The 20,879-nt window shown below is 50.0% G+C and overlaps 1 protein-coding gene across 6 annotated transcripts in view; it reads right to left on the bottom strand.

Annotated features, from left to right (window-relative positions):
- Positions 1–20,879, bottom strand: part of RC3H1 (ring finger and CCCH-type domains 1) — a 655,450-nt gene that overhangs the window by 454,178 nt on the left and 180,393 nt on the right. For all 6 annotated transcript variants that reach the window (XM_069231606.1, XM_069231604.1, XM_069231602.1 and 3 more), the window contains exon 9: positions 20,745–20,857. In XM_069231606.1, coding sequence (XP_069087707.1) covers positions 20,745–20,857 — 113 coding nt within the window. The remainder of the gene's footprint in view (positions 1–20,744; positions 20,858–20,879) is intronic.

Here is a 20,879-nt window from a genome sequence, read left to right as displayed (position 1 = left end):
TTTCCCTATACTAATCCACCACTAATTCCTCTTGGGTTCCTGAGTAGCATGCTACTCGCTGAAAAGCGCTTCAACGCCTCATCAGGGGTAGTAAGCACTATATAAAAACAATTACAATGTCTATGGGCAGTGGTTAGGTTGGCAGTGAAACGGTGCATGCACCATTTCAAGCAGGCTGCTTTGGCAGGCCTGCAGACAGTTTGCATGGGCTCCCACAGGTGGCACAATACATACTGCAGCCCATGGGGAACCCCTGGTGTACCAAAACCCTGGGTACCAAAGTACATATACTAGGGGCTTATATGGATGCACCACTATGCCAACTGTTTGGGTAAGAAGTTTACCAGCAACCAAATTTAGGAGGAGAGCACGGTCACTGGTGGTCCTGATTTGCAGGATCCCGGTGAACTACAGTCTAAACTTACTGACAGGCAAAAAGTGGGGGTAAATACAATAGAAAGATCGCACTTTCCAACATGGTAAACACACAAGGGGCGCTGGTAAGGCCAAAGGGGAGCATGGAGAATTGAAAATGCTCATGACCTGCAAAGTCACATCTGGGGGCAGGCAAGTCAGGAATATGAAAATGAGCATCCTGCAAGTCCAACACTACCATTCAGTCTTGTGGGTCCAGTGCAGATAGGACATGAGCCAAAGTGAGCATTTTGAAATGCTCCTTCATGAGGAAGAGATTGAGGGACCAGAGTCTGAGGTTAGGGCGGAGGCCCTTGTCCTTCTTGGGCACCAGAAAGTAGCAGGAATAACAACCTCGACCTACTTCTGGCACAGGGACCCGCTCTATCGCTCCCTTGGCCAAGAGAAACATGACCTCCTGCCAGAAAAGTGCCAGATGATCCTACATCATCTAATCGTAGGATGGTGGCATGGAGGGAGGGTTAGTCTCGAAGGGGAGGGAGTAGTTCTTTCGGATTACTTGCAAAACCCACCTGTCTGACGCAATGGTGTCCCGGTGGAGCAAGTGATAGCGAATCCTACCGCAAACTGGTCCCTGGTGGGGAAGCGCCAGACTAGGAAGGTTTGGAGGCTGCAGCTATTTTTTGAGGGAAGGAGCGGAAATGGACTGGCTAGACCGCTGGCTTCCCTGTCCATTCGGTCGCTGGATCCCACATCCTAGTCCACGCAGAGGCTGAGCAGCATGCACAACAGCTAGCGGTGAACAGATATGGCTGGGCGCCCCTTCCGTAGCAACAAAAGAGATGAAAAACAGACTAAGGGGGGGTAGGGTGGGGCGAGTGACAGCAGCGAGGCCAAGGCCCAGGCCCCCGTAAAACACATGAGAGCCAACTCTGCTTTGTCCCCAAGGAGACGGGTGCCATCAAAGGGCATATCCATCAAAGTAGATTGGACATCCCCTAAAAAGCCAGATGCCTTTAATCAGGCGCAGACGTGGCGCCTCAAGGCCACCATTGAAGCAACCGATCTGCCCAGAGAGTAGGTCGTATCCGGCCCACATCTGAATAATAACTTGGCTGCCTCTATCCCATCTGCAAAGGCCTGGGACTGATTGGCACAGGCCTCCTCCAAGACCTGTGGCAGCACTTGCGAAACCGTGTCCCATAAAGTATGGGTGTAGCAGCCTAAAAGGCATGCTCACAGACCACAATGCCAGGCTAGAGGAAGAAAACGTCTTCTTCCCAAGGTGGTCCAGCCTCTTTGATTCCCTAAGCAAAGGAGAGGAGAGGAAGGGAACGCGCCATGTGACGTTGAGGCTTCGATGACCAAACTCGGGGGTGTTCCGGTTGTGGGTCAGGAAAGTCAGGTCGTTTTGTGCAGGCTTGTGGCGGTGGGCTATTGTCCTATTAACAGGGGTCCCTGTGCTGGGTTTGGACCAGGTCCCTAGCAGGATATCCATAAGGGTTCCACTGAAGGGCAAGAGAGGTTCTGACGTGGAAGCTTCCAGGCTGAAGCACCTCATTCAAGAGATTGGTTCTGACAGCCACCCTATGCAGCTCAAGGCCCAAGACCTTGTTCCCTCTCTGCACCACCATGGAAGATGAAGTCCACTCCTCCGTAGCCACAGTAGGGGGGGAAGAATGCATACCAGTGTTAGGGGAGGTATCCAGACCACTGTCTTCACCCAATTCCTGAGACCTGTCCATGTGGTCTTCAAGCTGGAATTCTAAAGGGTCCAGCGACCCAATGCTCTCATCGAACTCGCACCCATAAGATTAAGGGTATGGATCTGATCTAGGGACCCCGCCGAAATAAGAATCCGGGTAGAGCAACACCGATCCGGCTCTTTGTCGGAGACAGCGATGCGTATAGGATCGACGGCACCTACTGGCCCAGGCAGCATCAGGAGTTTCAACACCAGAACTGTTGTCAGGTCGCAATGGTATGACAGGCACCAGTTCAGATCCAGAAGCAGATTCTTTGGTGCTCCTCAGAGCTGAGGCCGAAGCCGCCTTCCAACCTTGCAGGGCCCAAAGACTTCCAGAAAGGACTGCCCAAAGATGAGCCACATGGCCTAGAAAAATTCATTTAACTGGGCAGGAGTGCTACGGCTCCCAGAAACTCGGGGAGCTTGCCAGCCGATCAAGAAATGGGCTCCAAAGACAGAGGCCTAGAGTGAGGATGCTTCTTCTCCCACGTTGTGTCATCCGACTGACGAGTTGAAGTCAAACAACGCTTATGCTTCTTCAACTACTTCCTGTGCTTACCCAAATCTCCAGACAAATTCAAATAGGACGAGGAGTGGTGATGGCTCCAGAGGCATTCTCTGGATCTTCCTCTTGACTGGGAGCGATGTGGAGCCGGAAGCCGGTCCACAAGCAACTTTAGGGACTGCACCCTCAAAGCCTTCGAGTTCATGGCCCGACAGTCTGAGCACGACTTGGGTCGTGGTCACGTGCCAAGCACCTCAGACACAAGATGCGGATCCCTCACCGACATCAAGCGGAGAAAGAAGTTGCAGGGCTTGAAGCTGGTCTTCCTTGACGACATATCGAAGCAACAGAAGTAAAAAAACTTCAACAAAAAAAGCGAAAGGCCAGTCAAAAAGTGACTTTAAGGGTAGGTCTCTCTGTGCGCAGGCTGGTGCAGAAAGAAAAGAACGGACATCAGCATGCCACGGTGGCACCTATATTCGACCCGCAATGTCATATCCAGCAACCACGATGCCAACAACAGACGCAGAGTCAACCAATGCCATCTAACGGCGCCAAACGGTACTGCTCAAGGAAAAAATTCCAAATCCAGACCAACACCTGGGGGAAATTCTTAGCTAAGTAATCTGCAACTAGAAGTCTCTATCAGACTGTCTGGAACAACAATAGATTAATCTCTTCCACTTGACAGTGTAACAGGCACGAGAAGTAGGCCCGTTTTACCTCCTTACAAATGTTCATGCATTCGGTTGGAAGATTAAGATATTCAAATTCTAGGACTTCAGGAGCCAGATCACAATATTGAGACACCTGGATTCTGGATGCCTGGTGGTTCTGCATGAGAAGGTCTCCAGCCTACTGGGGGGTCTCAAGCATATCCACTGACAGATTGAGGAGGGTTGTAAACCATGGTTGGCGGGCCCAGGGGGAGCCAAGAGAGTGAGGGTGAGAGATGTCTACCAAAGCCTCCGAACTGCAAACAGAAGTAGTGGGAGAGGAGGAAAAGTGTAAGCAAAAATCTCTGACCAGTCAACCTTAGTACATTAACACTGGACTGTGGGTGTGGGAACCTGCAGGCGAAGTTTGGGCGTTTGGTGTTTTCTGCTGTGATGAAGAGGTCTATCTTTGTTAGTCCACAACACTGGAACTACTGGAGAAGGACCTGCGAGTGGAGTTCACACTTGTGGGCTTGTTGCCACACCCTGCTGAAGAGGTCAGCAAAGTCGCTGTTCACTCATGGTAAGAATTTAGCTAACAGATGGATCTTGTCTCGGAGGACCCACCTACAGACGCTCTGGGCAAAGTGAGAAAGCAGAGGGGATCTGGCACTCCCTCTGCTTCTGAAGAAAATAAATGGTTGTTTTAGTTTGTGCTGAAGACTGCCTTGCCCAATCAGGTGGGGAAGGAAAGCTTAACACACGTTTAACAGCTAGTAGTTCCAAGTAATTTATGTGGACAATGTAGGAAAGTCCCTCTTTTTGGCATGCTGTCAGTGTGCTTAGATTGTTTTCACTGAGATCCTGCTAACCAGGACCCCAGCGATTGTGCTCTTGCCTCTAAATGTGGTTACCTTGGTACCCTTTACACCCCACAACTTGCACACTGGTGTACCCCTGTATGTTTCTAGTATGTGGTAATTAAATACCCAGGGCATTAGTACACCATGGGTCTCCCATCGGTTGCAGCATGTATTGTGCCACCCATACAAACTGTGTCTGCAGGCCTGCCATTTGTGTGGAAAGGTGCATGCACCCTTTCACTGCTGGTCACTATAAGTCACTCATATGGTAGACCCTTGCAGCCCTAAGGGCAGGGTGCAGTTCCCTGTGTGTGTGTCGGCACCCCTGAAAGAGTAGAGGTGCCCCTACAAACTCCAGTTCCAATTCCCCGGACTACATAAGTGCGGGGAAGTCATCTTAGCTATGTACTGGCCATGGGCCAGTACCTATAGTCCAGCTACATAACATTAACTCCGCACTTAGGCATGTTTGATATCAAACATGTCGGACTCATACCCCAATATTGATGCCTGTATCGGTGGCATGACTCCATGCACTCTCTGGGCTCCTTAGAGGACCTCTCAGTATTGTTCCTACCAGTCTTCTAGGGTCTGCGAGCAGCCCCTCAGACAGGATTCTGCCCTCCTGCTGCTTGACCAGCTCAAGCAGGGGAAGGCAGAACAAAGGATTTCCTGTGGGGGAGGGGCGCAACCTTCTCTCTTTTGGAAATAGGTTCGGTGCCCTCCTTGCATAATCCGGTTTGCACCATTCCAGGGACCCCCAGTTCTTGCTCTGGTGTGAAAATGCACAAAGGAAAGGGGAGTGACAACTCCCCTGTCCATCAATACCCCAGGGGTGGTGCCCAGAGCTCCTCTAAGTGGCCAACAGATTTGGCCATCTTGAAATCAAGACGGGCAGAGGCCGCTGGAGCATTTAAATGGTCAGGTTAGGCAGATGACCTTCTCTGATAGGTGGTCACCTTGCAAAGCCTCTTTATGAGCTATTTAGGGACTCCCTTGGGGGTAGGTCCCCAGATTCAGCATACAAGACTCCACTAGAACTCCTCTGCACAAACCTCTTCTGCTCTTGGCCACCGGGACCGCTACTGGACTTTACAGGAACCGACCTCACCCTGCACATTGTTTCAACAGCTCCTGTCAGCACTTTGCAACATTTCCACAGCTCTGCATCCTCTGGGGTCAACAAGACTTCAGCTTCTCCAGAGACTCAAGAAGGAATCTCCCTTGGAGTGAAGGACTCACTCCCCTGTATCCTCAGGCACCCAATGCAACGAGGTCCGGCTGCTGAGATCTGTGATCCTCTGAACCTGCGAAGAGTCTCCAACACAGGTGGTGGCTCTGAGGGGTCCTCTGGGTCCTCCTTGCCTCCTGTCCAACTTGGGAGACAGTAAGTCCTTGCCCCTTCCTCCAAGACAGAATTCCTGTGCACCGCTGCAGCAACCAAGGGTTGTTGACTCGGGCTCTTAAGGCTCTTCAGGCTCCAAGTAGGCTGGGCCCCCAGTACTCTGCCTCTGCAACGACAGTCTCCTCTTTGTTGCTCCAGCAACATGGGACTCCTCTTCAGGTGTGCTGCCCGGGCCTCAATGCGATTTACTGTGCCTGTTGCCAGTGGGTTGCTTGTGGGGGTTCCAACTGCTAATGCTAGCTCTCCTGTCTTCCTTGGGTTAGCCAGGACTCCCCTCCAAAGGTCGAGTCCACCAGGACCTTGCTAGTCCTCTTCAGCTCTTGCTTGTGCTTGCTGGTGCTTGCTGGTAGTCCTACTGACCACTGACCATCTGCAATTCAGCGACTAACGAAGGACAGCTCCTTGGTAACTTCAGGGACTCCCTTGCAGCTCCTTGACTTCGCAGCTGGACTTCATCCACCACCATCAATCCGAATCTTCACCCACAGAAGGGTAGGCATTATCTCCTTCCCCACCTGGACACAACTGTGTCGACTGGACTCTGTCCCCTTCTTTTGCAGGTCCTCTTCATCCAGAATCACCTTTGGGTTCCACTGGCCTGGTTCTGTTTTTGCATATATTCCATTTACAAGTCACTATCTTAGCCTCTGGGCAACCAGGTAACTTACCTCTGCTCTCATAGTCGCTGGGGGTCTTCTAGATACTTACCTCTTGGGGTTCCACTCTCCCTGCCCAATACTACTCAATATACTCTGGAGGGGGACCATTCTCGCATTCCAAGTTTTTAGTATATGGTTTGGCTCCCCTACAGGGCCCTTGCTATTTTATTTCCTGATACTCACCTGTGAAAATTGTGTGTGTACTTACCTCCAGAAGGGATTTGCCTATAGCAATCTAGTTTGTTGTTCTAGTAATAAAGTACCTTCATTTTTTCAACACTGTGGGCTTCCTTCCATGTGTGATAATTTACTGTGAGACTACTGTGTTACTGCAAGGGCTTCACACTCTTCCTAGATAAGCCTTGGCTGCTCACCATTGCTACCACTATCCTGGCTTCCTAGATACTAACACTATCTAATAAGGGTTGCCTGAACCCAGTATAAGGTGTAACACCATAGGTGACAGGAGTTGCATAACTCCTTCACCTTCTGGGACATCCAAGACATAGATGCAGGACTGTGTGCAGACAGCCGAGTGAGAATGCAAGCAGCAAGGTGTACAATACAACATTTTGAAAACCAGCAAGTGAGTGCCGTGCTGAGACATGAAGCGCAGCACCTGGGTAGATCAAAGTTTGACAGGTAACTGCCATTGAGAAATCTGAAGTGCCAGAGGCACCAGGCTGACAAGCTGCAATAAAATACAGGTGCAGAAGCTAAAGACGCACCTACAGAGTAAGACCAACAAGAAAGAACAAAAAAATATAGTCCACCAAACCAACAGATAAACAAGTGTAAGGACACAGTACTTGGCCAGTGCTGCGTGGGGGGAAACAAAAAACAAAAAAGAGGGACGAAAATGAAGGATTGACCATTAGCAAGCAAGGATTTTTAAAGGACACTGACACAGATGGACAAGTTATTTACTTTTGGTAACGCCTAATCTGGTAAAGACAATTTCTAGTTGTAGATTCTTTACCTTAGAATTTCCCACAGGCATCAGTCTGGATATGGAGATTTTTCTTGAGCAGTAACCCTGCGTGGCGTTAGGTGGCATTGATCGTCTCTGCGTCCATCATCATCCAAGCCTGAGATGACATTGCGGGTGCTGTATAGGTGCCACCCCGGCACACTGACATCAGTTTCTTTTCACAAATTTTCACGTCAGAAGCACAAAGTCATAAAGAACACTGACCACTGGAACGTCAAATCTAAGGGCTTGAAAGGGAGCCCGTGCCCCCCAAAATCAGGTACCAGAAACAGGAGGATGGGTGGTTCTGTAAGGAATCTACAACTATATATTTTCTCTATCAGATAAGGCATTACCAAAGGGAAGTAACTTGTCCCTCTAGAGACATCTAGTTGCAGATTCCTTACCTTAGAACATTTACCCAAGCAATATCATTCCCGAAGGTGAGTCTGCAAACTAAGATCACTCTAGAAAGTCCTGCAGGACCGAGCAGGCAAAGTACCCATCCCTACAGACCTAACTGTCCAGGCAGTAGTGTTTGGTAAACGTGTGCAGAGATGCCCACGTTGCCGCATGACATGTCAAGGACTGGAACTCCGCATGCTAACGCAGTGGTCGCAGCTTTAGTTCTGGTGGAATGAGCATGCAAACCCTCAGGAGGATGCTTCTTAGCTAGTGCATAGCACATTTTAATGCCTAGTATGACCCATCTGGAGATGGTTCTCGTCTGCACTGCCCGACCTTTCTTTGTAACCACAAAATCAACAAAGAGTTGATCATCCACCCTGAAGTCTTTGGTACGATCAAGGCAGAACACCAATGATCTTTTTGGCTCCAGGTGGTGAAGTCTCTCCTCTTCGTTAAAAGGATGCGTTGTGCGTACAAAGTAGGCAAGGTGGTGGATTTGCCTACATGGAAGGGTGTAACTACTTTTAGCAGAAAGGAGGCTCTCATGTAAAGTACCAATTTGTCAAGATAGATGGAAAGGCAGGACGGCTTAGATGGCAATGCCTGCAGCTAACTCACCCTGGGGGAAGATGTCATGGCCACAAGGAAGGCTGTCTTGAGAGAGAGAAGCCTGAGAGGAAAATTGTGGAGAGGCTTGAAAGGAGTGCACATCAGAAATGTCAAAAACAAGTTCAAATCTTATTGGGGCATAATGAGTGGGAATTAAGTAAACATGAGTAAGGCTTTTTTAGGAACCTATTTACTCTAGGCGACTTAAACAAGGAAGGCTGATCAGGCAAACTAAAAAAAAAAAAAAAAAAAAAAAAAAAAAAAAAAAAAAAACAGAAATGGCAGACAGATATTCTTTAAGAGCACCCATAGTGGAGCCTGCAGGTACAGAGAAAGGATAAAGAACAAAACCACAGAAAGACTTGCCTGTGAACCACGTCACAAATTTCTTCCAATGAGCGGAGCCACAAGGATTACTTTGTCCCAGTCGTTTTTCATCTTCTTGAGAATTCTGGGCAGAAATGGTATGGGCGGAAAGGTGTACAGGAGGCCAAAGTTCTACTTGAGCTGAAAAGCATTGCTGAGTGATTGCCGCCAGGAAACTCCAACACGCAATACTGCTGACATTGTGCAATCTCTGCAGAGGCTAACAGATCTAACCAAGGCTCTCTCCCCTGCCGAAAGAGACCTTGTGCCACCTCCAGGTGGAGACACCATTCTTAATAGACTAAGCACTGATGGCTGATTATTTTGCTCTGATGTTCAGAGAGCCTGCCAGATATTGAACCACCCAAAAAATGTCCCCAATGGTCCTGCCGTGTCCAGAGGTGCAGAGTCTCCGGACAAAGGGTCCACTACCCCACCCCGCCCTGCTTGTTGCAGTACCACATGGCAGTGGTGTTGTCCGTGAACACCGGCACTACATTTCCCTTGAGAGAGGGAAGAAATGTTTTCAAAGCTAATCTAATCGACCAGTGATCCAACAGGTTGATGTGGACTCCGCCAGAGACCAGATGCCTCTGATCTACGCCTCTCCCAGGTGGCCACCCCATCCCAGGAGTGATGCATCTATCATTACTGTCAGATATCGTTGGGGAAGGGAGAGATATCTGCCTCTGGCCCAATCGCAGTTCATTAGCCACCATTGCAGATCTTGCTAAGTTTGCTCTGAGTTCTGGACCAATTCAGAGAGATTCCCTTGATGCTGCGCCCACTGAAACTTCAGGTCCCACTAAAAAGCCTGTATATAGCACCTAGCATGTGTCACCAGCGGAAAGCAGGAGGTCAGAAGGCCCAGGCACTCATCGAAATCCAGGATAGAGGCTGAAACATCGGTATCATAGCCTAAATATTCTAGACTTGCAGCTGGACTCACCGCTCAGGAGCCTGACACTGCACTGCGTTCAGAACAGCTCCGATGAAAGGGAGCATCTGAGAAAGAGTCAGGTGTGACCGCAGCCCTTTATAGTGAAGCCCAGCGAATGCAGGAAGATCGCTGTAGTCTCGAGGTGGGAGCAGTCAGCCTGGGACGAGCCTGCCTTCAACAGACAGTCGTTGAGATAGGGAAAGACTGAAACTCTTGATCTGTGCCGGTGAGCTGCAACCACTGCCATCACCTTGGTGAAAACCCAAAGGGCGCTGGTAAAGGCCAAAGGGAAGTACGGTGAACTGAAAGTGCTCGAGGCCTACAGTGAACCACAAGTAAGGTCTGTGGGCAGGGAGGAAGGGAATATGGAAGCGTCCTTCAAATCCAACGTGACCATCTACTCTCTTGGGACCGGGGCAGATAGAACCTGAGACAGATTGAGCATTTTGAACTTCTCCTTGAGAAGGAGATTGAGGGACCTGAGGTCTAGGATAGGGAAGACCCTTGTCTTTTTTGGGCATAAGAACCACAAGCTACCTCTGGCACAGGGACCGTCTCTATGGCTTCCTTGGCCAAGAGAGTCGTAACTTCCTCTTGGAGAAGAGCCAAGTGATTATCAGTCATCAATCGTAGTATGGTGGCATGGATTTGGGGGAGTGAGGAGGGGTGGGGGGATGGGAATGTCTTGAAGGAGAGGAAGTAGTGCCTTCAGACTTTCTGCAAAACCCACCTGTCTGGCGTGATGGACTGCCAGTGGAGCAGATGATGGCAGACACTGCCTCCAACTGGTCAGACTATGAAGGTTTGGAGGCAGCTGTTTGTGGTGGGTCTGGCCAGGCCGCTGGCTCCCTTATCCACGAGGATGGTGAATCCTATGTCCCCGGCCACACAGAGGCTGGGCAGCATACTCAGCACCGTGGCTGGAGGGAAATGGATGTGGCAAGGCACCTCTGCCGTAGCAACCAAAGGGGATAAAAAAGACTGGGGAGACAAGAGGCTGCCGCGTGGCCCAAGGACCTGGCCTTAGCACAATAATCCTTGAAGCGCTAGAGTACACAGTCTGCTTTCTCTCCGAGGAGATGGGTGCCATAAAAGGGAAATTCCATAAGGTTGCCTTGGACATCTCCTGAAACCCAGACGTCCCCAACCTGGCGTGGCAACTCAAAGCCGCTATCGAAGCAACCGATCTGCCCAGCAAGTCGGTTGTGTCCAGTCTACATTTGATCATAAACTTTGCTGCGTCCCTCCCATCAGCAACCACTTTGTAAAGTACAGCCCGAGCCTCTTCCGGGACCTGTGGCACCACTTGCACAACCGTATCCCACAGCGTGTGGGAATAACGACCCAAAAGGTCTGTGGTCTTCACGACCGCAATGCCAGGCTGGCAGAAGAAAACATCTTCCTAAGAGTGTCCAGCCTCTTGAATTCCATATTTAGGGGTGTGGAAGGGAACGTGCCCTTGGAAGTGGAGGCTTGGATAAGCAAGCTCTCAGGGGTGGGGTGTTATGTCAGGATACCTGGGTCACCCGGTGCAGGGCAATGGCGGCGGGCGATACTCCTGTTCACAGGAGCCCCTGTGTTGGTTTTGGACCAAGTACCCAGAAGGACATCTGTAAAGGCTTCATTGAAGGTTGCAGGAGATCAGAGGACAAAGCCCCAGGCTGAAGAACTTCTATCAGGATGTTAGTTCCGACTGTCACCAAAGGCAGCTCAAAGTCCAAGACCTTCACTGCTCTCCGCACCACCAATGAATAAGAAGTTCCCTCCTCCGCAGCCATATTAAAGGGAGAAAGCATGCCGGTACTCACATTTGGAAATTAGGACAAAGGCACACAACTCGGGGGGACAAGGGCCGCTGGGAGTGTGGACGTCAGAACCAGCACCAGAAAAGGTCAAAGTGGTATGACCGGGACCAATTCAGGTCCTGGAATGGATACCAGGGTGGCCCTTGGAGCCAAAGCCGCCAGCGCAAAGCCCAAAGGGGCACCGTGGACTGCCCATAAATGAGGTGCATGGCCTCATAAAACTCTTTAAGCTGGGCAGGGGTTGCCCCAGCTTCCGGAAACTCAGAGAAGTGCAAAGTCAGCACAGATGCAGGCTCCACAGATGGACACTCCTGCTTCCTCGACTCATCGGCCAACAGACAACATGAAGTCCAAGAAAGTTTTGTCTTCTACTTAGTTAACAGATCAGTCTTCACATCCAGCATAAGCAGTGGTAATTCAAAGACTAAAGCAATTTACACAAAATAGAAAGTAAGGAGAGGGTATCCCCCAAAGGGAGGATCAACGACCAATAGAGCTTTAACTTTGACGCAGAGACCAAACCACTGACAGCAACAAAACCCAACTACAAACCCTTCACAGAGTCAGAAGAAGACGCAGATAAAGCTGCCATATTTACAACAGCAGTATCAGAACTTAAGTCAGTGGTAGAGTACACCTTAAAGTCAGTTTTGGAGATAAAAGAACACCCAGAGTAGTGGAACACAGGGAGTAGCTCTTTTGGGGTCTTTTCATCCACACAAACCTTCACGGAGCGGAGTTAGTGCCTGGAAGGAGGGGAGATAATGCAGAAAACTGGCCATGAAACCAAACACTGGCGCAAGGTCTCTGCCCAACTAGGCAAGTCAGGGCATTGTACCAATGCAGAAGTTGAGGAGAGAGAGGTCCCCCACCCTTCTACCCCTCCCCAGCAAAGAAATCTGCCCATAGAGGAGAAGTGGTGCTAGACAGTAGGAACACCTGTCAAGCAGATAGAGATGTAGTAATCACATGGTAGGCTCTAACCACAGAGCCATCTTCGAAGAATCACTCTGGTACCTGGACCTGGAGAGAGGTTTGCAGGGATGGCAGTCCCATTGATCGGTGCCGGTTATCTGAGTCATCCTAGAGTGTAATGGAGGAAGATGATGAAAATGAGAAAAATTCAAGCAGGATGTCTGTAACAAGAATGAATGCACACCAAGTGTGGGAAAATGGCTCCCTGCTGCAGTTACCCCCCACTTTTTGCCTGATACTGATGCTGACTTGACTGAAGTGTGCTGGGACCCTGCTAACCAGGCCCCAGCACCAGTGTTCTTCCCTTAAAATGTACCATTGTTCCACAATTGGCACATCCCTGGTACACAGATAAGGCCCTTGTAAAGGTACCAGTGGTACCAAGGGCCCTGTGACCAGGGAAGGTCGCTAAGGGCTGCAGCATATGTTGTGCCACCCTAAGGGACCCCTCACCTAACACATGCACACTGCCATTGTAGATTGTGTGTGTTGGAGGGGAGAAAAAGGCAACGTCGACATGGCATCCCCCTCAGGATGCCATGCCCACAAAATACTGCCTGTGGCATTGGTAAGTCATCCCTCTAGCAGGCCTTACAGCCCTAAGGCAGGGTGCACTATACCACAGGTGAGGGCATAGCTGCATGAGCAATATGCCCCTACAGTGTCTATGTCTATTCTTAGACATTTGTAAGTAGAGTGTGGCCATATTAAGTATATGGTCCGGGAGTTTGTCAAAACGAACTCCACAGTTCCATGGCTACACTGAATACTGGGAACTTCTCAGAATAATAAAACCACACTGATGCCAGACTTCATTTATTAACAAATGCACACAGAGGGAATCTTAGAGATGCCCCCTGTATTTTACCCAATCCTTCAGTGCAGGACTGGCTGGTCTGTGCCAGCCTGCTGCTGAGAGACGACGAGTTTCTGACCCCATGGGGTGAGGGCCTTTGTGCCCTCTGAGGCTAGAAAAAGCCTGCTCTGGGTGGAGGTGCTTCACACCTCCCCCCTGCAGGAACTGTAACACCTAGCAGTGAGCCTCAAAGGCTGGGGCTTTGTGTTATAATGCCCCAGGGCACTCCAGCTAGTGGAGATGCCCGCCCCCTGGACACAGCCCCCACTTTTGGCAGCAAGTCCAGGGGAGATGAGAAAAACAATGAGTCACACACCAGCCAGGACAGCCCCTAAGGTGCCCTGAGCTGAGGTGACCCCTGCCTGTAGAAATCCTCCATCTTGAGTTTGGAGGATTCCCTCAATAGGATTAGGGATGTGCCCCCCTCCCCCCCCCCCCCTTTCCGGGAGGAGGCAGAAAGAGGGTGTAGCCACCCTCCAGGAGAGTAGTCATTGGCTACTGCCCTCCTGACCTAAACACACCCCTAATTTCAGTATTTAGGGGCGACCTAGAACCCAGGAAATCAGATTCCTGCAACCTGAAACAAGTAGGCGGCCTGCTGACCTGAAAGCCCTGCAGAGACGACAGAAGACGACAACTGCTTTGGCCCCAGCCCTACCGGCCTGTCTCCTGACTCGAAAAACTGCAACAATGACGCATCCAACAGGGACCAGCGACCTCTGAAGCCTCAAAGGACTGCCCTGAACCTAAGGACCAAGAAACTCCTGTGAGCAGCGGCTCTGCTCAACAACAAGCAACAACTTTGCAACTTTCTTGCAACTTTTAAAGACTTCACTCTTCCCGCCGGAAGCGTGAGAATTCACCCTCTGCATTCGACACCCCAGGCTCGAGATCCAGAGAACCAACACCACAGGGAGGACTCCCAGGTGACTGCAACCCCCTGAGTAGCCCGAGACGACCCCCCCGGATTCCCATGGTGATGCATGCAGAGAGAATCCAGAAGCTCCCCCTGACCGAGACTGCCTGTAATAAGGGACCCGACACCTGGATCAAGCATTGCACCCGCAGCTCCCAGGACCCGAAGGAACCGAACCTCAGTGCAGGAGTGGTCCCCAGGCGACCCTCTGCCTAGCCCAGTCAGTGGCTGGCCCGAGAAGCCCCCCTGTGCCCTGCCTGCACCGCTAGAGTGACCCCCGGGTCCCTCCATTGTTTCCTATACAAAACCAGACGCCTGCTTTGCACACTGCACACGGCCGCCCCTGTGCCGCGGAGGGTGTGTTTTGTGTGCCTACTTGTGTCGTCGACCCCCCCCCCCCCCAGAGCTCTACAGAACCCCCCTGGTCTGCCCCGCGAGGTCAGTTCCTGACTTAACTATGTGGAGTACCTTGCATTTCATGTATTTAGTTCAAATCTTGAACTCGTGGTTCTAAAAATAAATTAAGAAAATATATTTTTCTATATAAAACCTATTGGCCTGGTGTAAGTCTTTGAGTGTGTGTTCCGCATTTATTGCCTGTGTGTGTACAACAAATGCTTAACACTACCCTCTGATAAGCCTACTGCTTAACCACACTACCACAAAATAGAGCATTGGAATTATCTAATTTTGCCACTATCTTACCTCTAAGGGGAACCCTTGGACTTTGTGCACACTATCTCTTACTTTGAGATAGTATATATAGAGCCAACTTCCTACACCAAGCACCTAAAGACCTGTCAAAACCACAGCAAATACAGAAAACACGGAGAGCACTCCTGATCTACGTTGAAGGGTGTAGAAAAAATGTCATATAATCATGGCAGGTGGCACGTTGTATGGCTCTGAGACATCACGGCTAGGGAAGAGCCTGAGAGAAGACAGAGCCAGGACGCCACCTATTGGCACAGGAGAGCCATTTCAAGTTTCTGGACGCAGTTTTGCTCCTGGAAAGATTCCCATGATGAGGAATTGGTAGGTAAAAGGATTCATCAGAAGTACCCCCGTGTAGGAAGCTGGACTGGAGTATGATGAGCACCTATGGTATTATCACTTTATACCAGGTCTAGGTATCCCCTTATTAGTGAGGGGTAGGTAGTGTCCTAGGAAGCCAGGGCTCTCTAGAGGTAGCTGTGAACGAGCAGCCAAGAATTATCTAGGAGACATGCAAAGCTTATGCAATACCACTGTAGTCACACAGCACTCACACACATGAAGGAACTACACAGTGTTACAAACATAAAGGTACTTTATTATGGTAACACAATTTACTAAACTACTGTATAAGCAAGTACCCCACTAGCAGGTGAGTAGGTAAATACACTAATATATACACATTAAAAGTCAGGGCTTGGCATACAAAGCAACAGAACACAGTGAAATAACAGAAAATATTAGAGACCCTAGGGTGAGACCAAACCATATACTCAGTACGTGGAATGCCAAAGTCAGTCCCCCATCCAAGGAAGTGGTATCTGTAGAGAGGAGCTGGAGGAACTAGGAACCCCAAAAGGTAAGTACCAGGGTGCCACCCAGCAACCAGGAGAGAAGAGATAAGTACCTGTTTTTTCCCAAACCCACAGGTAAGCTTTGGAAAATGACTGTGCAAGACCCAAGCAAGACCAGAAGAAACCAAAGGTGGATCCTGGCAGTAGAGGACCTGCAAATGAATGGAACCAGGTCTAGTTCAAGTTGGAGCGTCTGGTTGGGGCAGGAGCAACGACCCACCCATCTGGAGATGCAGGACCAGGTCGACGGTGAAGACCATGAGTCAGCTACGCAGCACAGGAGAAAAGTTCTAGAAGTGATGCAGATGATGTCCCACGTCGGAAGAAGAGTTCCAGTCAGTCAGAGGTGTGGAAGAACCACCAACAAGCCTTGGCAAAGGCAAGAGTTGCAGATGAAGAGTTGCAGAGCTGCCGGGGACATGGAAGGTCCAAGGGGACTCAACCCAAGGAGGGGAGTCCCAGGTGACCCTCAGCAGTGAGGAAAGTCGGAAGAAGGGGATGCAGCCCCCACAGGAAACTCACAGGCAGCTGGCACAGGAGTTGCAGTGAGGCCCACTCAGCATGCCTGCAGAGTCCCCCCATGTCGCTGGAGCAGCAGGAAGGAGATTGTGCTTTGCAGGGAAGAGTGCTGGAGGCCGGGGATACACAGAGCCTAAAGATCCCTTGGAAGAAGAGCCAACAAGCCTTGGTAGCTACAAGAGTTGTGATGCGCAGGGGTATTGTAGGAAGTTGGCTCTGTATGTGCTATTTCAAAGTAAGGAATAGCATGCACAGAGTCCAAGGGTTCCCCTTAGAGGTAAAATAGTGGTAAAAAGAGATAATACTAATGCTCTATTTTGTGGTAGTGTGGTCGAGCAGTAGGCTTATCCAAGGAGTAGTGTTAAGCATTTGTTGTACATACACATAGACAATAAATGAGGTACACACACTCAGAGACAAATCCAGCCAATAGGTTTTTATATAGAAAAATATCTTTTCTTAGTTTATTTTAAGAACCACAGGTTCAAATTCTACATGTAATATCTCATTCGAAAGGTATTGCAGGTAAGTACTTTAGGAACTTTAAAGCATAAAAATTGCATGTATACTTTACAAGTTATTGACAAATAGCTGTTTTAAAAGTGGACACTTAGTGCAATTTTCACAGTTCCTAGGGGAGGTAAGTATTTGTTAGGTTAACCAGGTAAGTAAGACACTTACAGGGCTTAGTTCTTGGTCCAAGGTAGCCCACCGTTGGGGGTTCAGAGCAACCCCAAAGTCACCACACCAGCAGCTCAGGGCCGGTCAGGTGCAGAGTTCAAAGTGGTGCCCAAAACACATAGGCTAGAATGGAGAGAAGGGGGTGCCCCGGTTCCGGTCTGCTTGCAGGTAAGTACCCGCGTCTTCGGAGGGCAGACCAGGGGGGTTTTGTAGGGCACCGGGGGGGACACAAGCCCACACAGAAATTTCACCCTCAGCGGCGCGGGGGCGGCCGGGTGCAGTGTAGAAACAAGCGTCGGGTTCGCAATGTTAGTCTATGAGAGATCTCGGGATCTCTTCAGCGCTGCAGGCAGGCAAGGGGGGGGTTCCTCGAGGAAACCTCCACTTGGGCAAGGGAGAGGGACTCCTGGGGGTCACTTCTCCAGTGAAAGTCCGGTCCTTCAGGTCCTGGGGGCTGCGGGTGCAGGGTCTCTCCCAGGCGTCGGGACTTTAGGTTCAAAGAGTCGCGGTCAGGGGAAGCCTCGGGATTCCCTCTGCAGGCGGCGCTGTGGGGGCTCAGGGGGGACAGGTTTTGGTACTCACAGTATCAGAGTAGTCCTGGGGTCCCTCCTGAGGTGTTGGATCGCCACCAGCCGAGTCGGGGTCGCCGGGTGCAGTGTTGCAAGTCTCACGCTTCTTGCGGGGAGCTTGCAGGGTTCTTTAAAGCTGCTGGAAACGAAGTTGCAGCTTTTCTTGGAGCAGGTCCGCTGTCCTCGGGAGTTTCTTGTCTTTTCGAAGCAGGGGCAGTCCTCAGAGGATGTCGAGGTCGCTGGTCCCTTTGGAAGGCGTCGCTGGAGCAGGATCTTTGGAAGGCAGGAGACAGGCTGGTGAGTTTCTGGAGCCAAGGCAGTTGTCGTCTTCTGGTCTTCCGCTGCAGGGGTTTTCAGCTAGGCAGTCCTTCTTCTTGTAGTTGCAGGAATCTAATTTTCTAGGGTTCAGGGTAGCCCTTAAATACTAAATTTAAGGGCGTGTTTAGGTCTGGGGGGTTAGTAGCCAATGGCTACTAGCCCTGAGGGTGGGTACACCCTCTTTGTGCCTCCTCCCAAGGGGAGGGGGTCACAATCCTAACCCTATTGGGGGAATCCTCCATCTGCAAGATGGAGGATTTCTAAAAGTTAGAGTCACTTCAGCTCAGGACACCTTAGGGGCTGTCCTGACTGGCCAGTGACTCCTCCTTGTTTTTCTCATTATTTTCTCCGGCCTTGCCGCCAAAAGTGGGGCCTGGCCGGAGGGGGCGGGCAACTCCACTAGCTGGAGTGTCCTGCCGGGTTGGCACAAAGGAGGTGAGCCTTTGAGGCTCACCGCCAGGTGTGACAATTCCTGCCTGGGGGAGGTGTTAGCATCTCCACCCAGTGCAGGCTTTGTTACTGGCCTCAGAGTGACAAAGGCACTCTCCCCATGGGGCCAGCAACATGTCTCGGTTTGTGGCAGGCTGCTAAAACTAGTCAGCCTACATAGATAGTCGGTTAAGTTTCAGGGGGCACCTCTAAGGTGCCCTCTGTGGTGTATTTTACAATAAAATGTACACTGGCATCAGTGTGCATTTATTGTGCTGAGAAGTTTGATACCAAACTTCCCAGTTTTCAGTGTAGCCATTATGGTGCTGTGGAGTTCGTGTTTGACAGACTCCCAGACCATATACTCTTATGGCTACCCTGCACTTACAATGTCTAAGGTTTTGTTTAGACACTGTAGGGGTACCATGCTCATGCACTGGTACCCTCACCTATGGTATAGTGCACCCTGCCTTAGGGCTGTAAGGCCTGCTAGAGGGGTGTCTTACCTATACTGCATAGGCAGTGAGAGGCTGGCATGGCACCCTGAGGGGAGTGCCATGTCGACTTACTCATTTTGTTCTCACTAGCACACACAGGCTTGTAAGCAGTGTGTCTGTGCTGAGTGAGGGGTCTCTAGGGTGGCATAAGACATGCTGCAGCCCTTAGAGACCTTCCTTGGCATCAGGGCCCTTGGTACTAGAAGTACCAGTTACAAGGGACTTATCTGAATGCCAGGGTGTGCCAATTGTGGATAAAATGGTACATTTTAGGTGAAGGAACACTGGTGCTGGGGCCTGGTTAGCAGGGTCCCAGCACTCTTCTTAGTCAAGTCAGCATCAGTATCAGGCAAAAAGTGGGGGGTAACTGCAACAGGGAGCCATTTCTTTACAGGTATTGTTCTGCAAGGAGCGCAAAGGCTTACTGTCTCCCAAGTTGGAAAGCTGGTAGAGGACCGAGGGAACCACTACAAACCACCACCAGTGTTGCAGGATCCACTCAGTTTTGCAGGAGAGAAGATTAACGCAGCCCAACATCATTGCAGTTGGTGCCTGCTGATGCAGGGGAGTGACGACTCCACTCCAAGGGAGATTCCTTCTTGCTTCTTGTGCAGGCTGAAGACCTGTCGCCCTTAGAGGATGCATAGCCATGGAAATGCTGCGACGTCACCTGCATGAACTGGCCACTCAGATGCTCCCAGGGGCCTCTGCCCACCTTGGATTCAAGATGGCAGAATCAAGTGGCCACCTGGAGGAGCTCTAGGCACCACCCCTGGGGTGGTGATGGACAGCGGAAGGGTCACTCCAGTTCCCACTGTCCAGTTTTGTGCCAGAGTGGGGACCATGGGTCCCTGGACTGGTGCAAACCGAATTATGCAAGGAGGGCACCAAACATGCCCTTCAAAGCATACCGTTGGCTTAGGGAGGCTACCCATCCCAAGCCACGTATAAACGCATTTTTAAAGGAAGAAGGTGTTGCCTCCCTCTCCCAAAGAAAATCCGTTGTTCTGCCGTCCTCTGCTTGAGCAGGCTAAGCAGCAGGAGGGCAGAAACCTGTCTGTGGGGTGGGAGCAGCCCAGGCTGCCCGGAAAACCCCAGAAGGCTGGTAGGAGCAATTCTGGGGGTCATCTAAGGAGCCCCCAGAATGCATGGAAGCATACCACCAATACTGGGAACAGTATTGGGGTATGATTCCAATTTATGACCGTATACCAGTACACAGGTAAAATGGCTTCTCCGCACTTCAAGTCAAGGGAATTGAAGCTGGATTTCGAAGGCGCACCTCATGCAGGGGTGCCCTCACACACAGGTGTTTAAGAGGATCGACTGGCTGAGCCGGCAATGGACCTCACCGGCAAGGTGTTAACACCAGACGGATGGATGCCTATTTTTTTTATTCTAACTCTTCCGTTGTTTCTGTATTGAATTGGAATGTACCTGCTTACTTCTTACGCAAAATATTTTACTAAAGTTTAGAAGATCTCATATGACTTTTGACAAGCGTCTATCTTTTCCTCTTCAGGTTCTAAACATGAGTAAAAAATAATCATTGCTCAAAATCAGTTGATGACACAGATTCACCATTGAGACAAGGAAAATACCAAAGTATCTGTTTTTTAACTAGCTTCAGGATTGCTAATTGGTTATGTGCCATCTAATGTTTCTTAACAACTGCCACTTGGGCGGAAATCAAGATGATGGTGGTTATTAACTGATGAATAGAAAACAAAACAAGGTGAGCACAATTATTGTCTCATTGTTTTTAACAGAATCATAAAAACAAAATAATTTCTTAGTTACAAAATAATATTTATGCAACAAGATGAAGAACAGGTTTTCAAATAACAAAAGCTGCTTTCCGAGTCAGAGACTGAACTTACAACGGAAGGGAAATGCTAATGAAACTGAAAAGCAGCTCACCCATGCTTTTAAATTGTTAAGAAACGACAGCATCACTATCTATTAACGCAATATTCCAGCATCGTACACTAAGCACAGGATCCCAGCAGTAAACCTATAAAGAAGATTACGCTCCTCTACCACATCACAACAAAAACTGCTGCAAGCCCGTTGGTTGTACTGAGTCAAACATGGGTGACATCACTTACTTCTCCAGCTCCTCCTGGGAGTGTGCAAATGTGCAGCTGGCCCCACGGGGGCATCCTCCTCGCTGCTTCATGTCACGGCACATATAAGTCTTGTATTTACTGTGCTGAGGAGGCTGAAAAAGGGAAAACAGGATG

Source organism: Pleurodeles waltl, chromosome 4_2 (assembly GCF_031143425.1).
Source record: "Pleurodeles waltl isolate 20211129_DDA chromosome 4_2, aPleWal1.hap1.20221129, whole genome shotgun sequence".
NCBI lineage: Eukaryota > Metazoa > Chordata > Amphibia > Caudata > Salamandridae > Pleurodeles > Pleurodeles waltl.
Note: the sequence above shows the minus strand (reverse complement) of the source record. Positions and strands in the feature narration are given on the sequence as shown.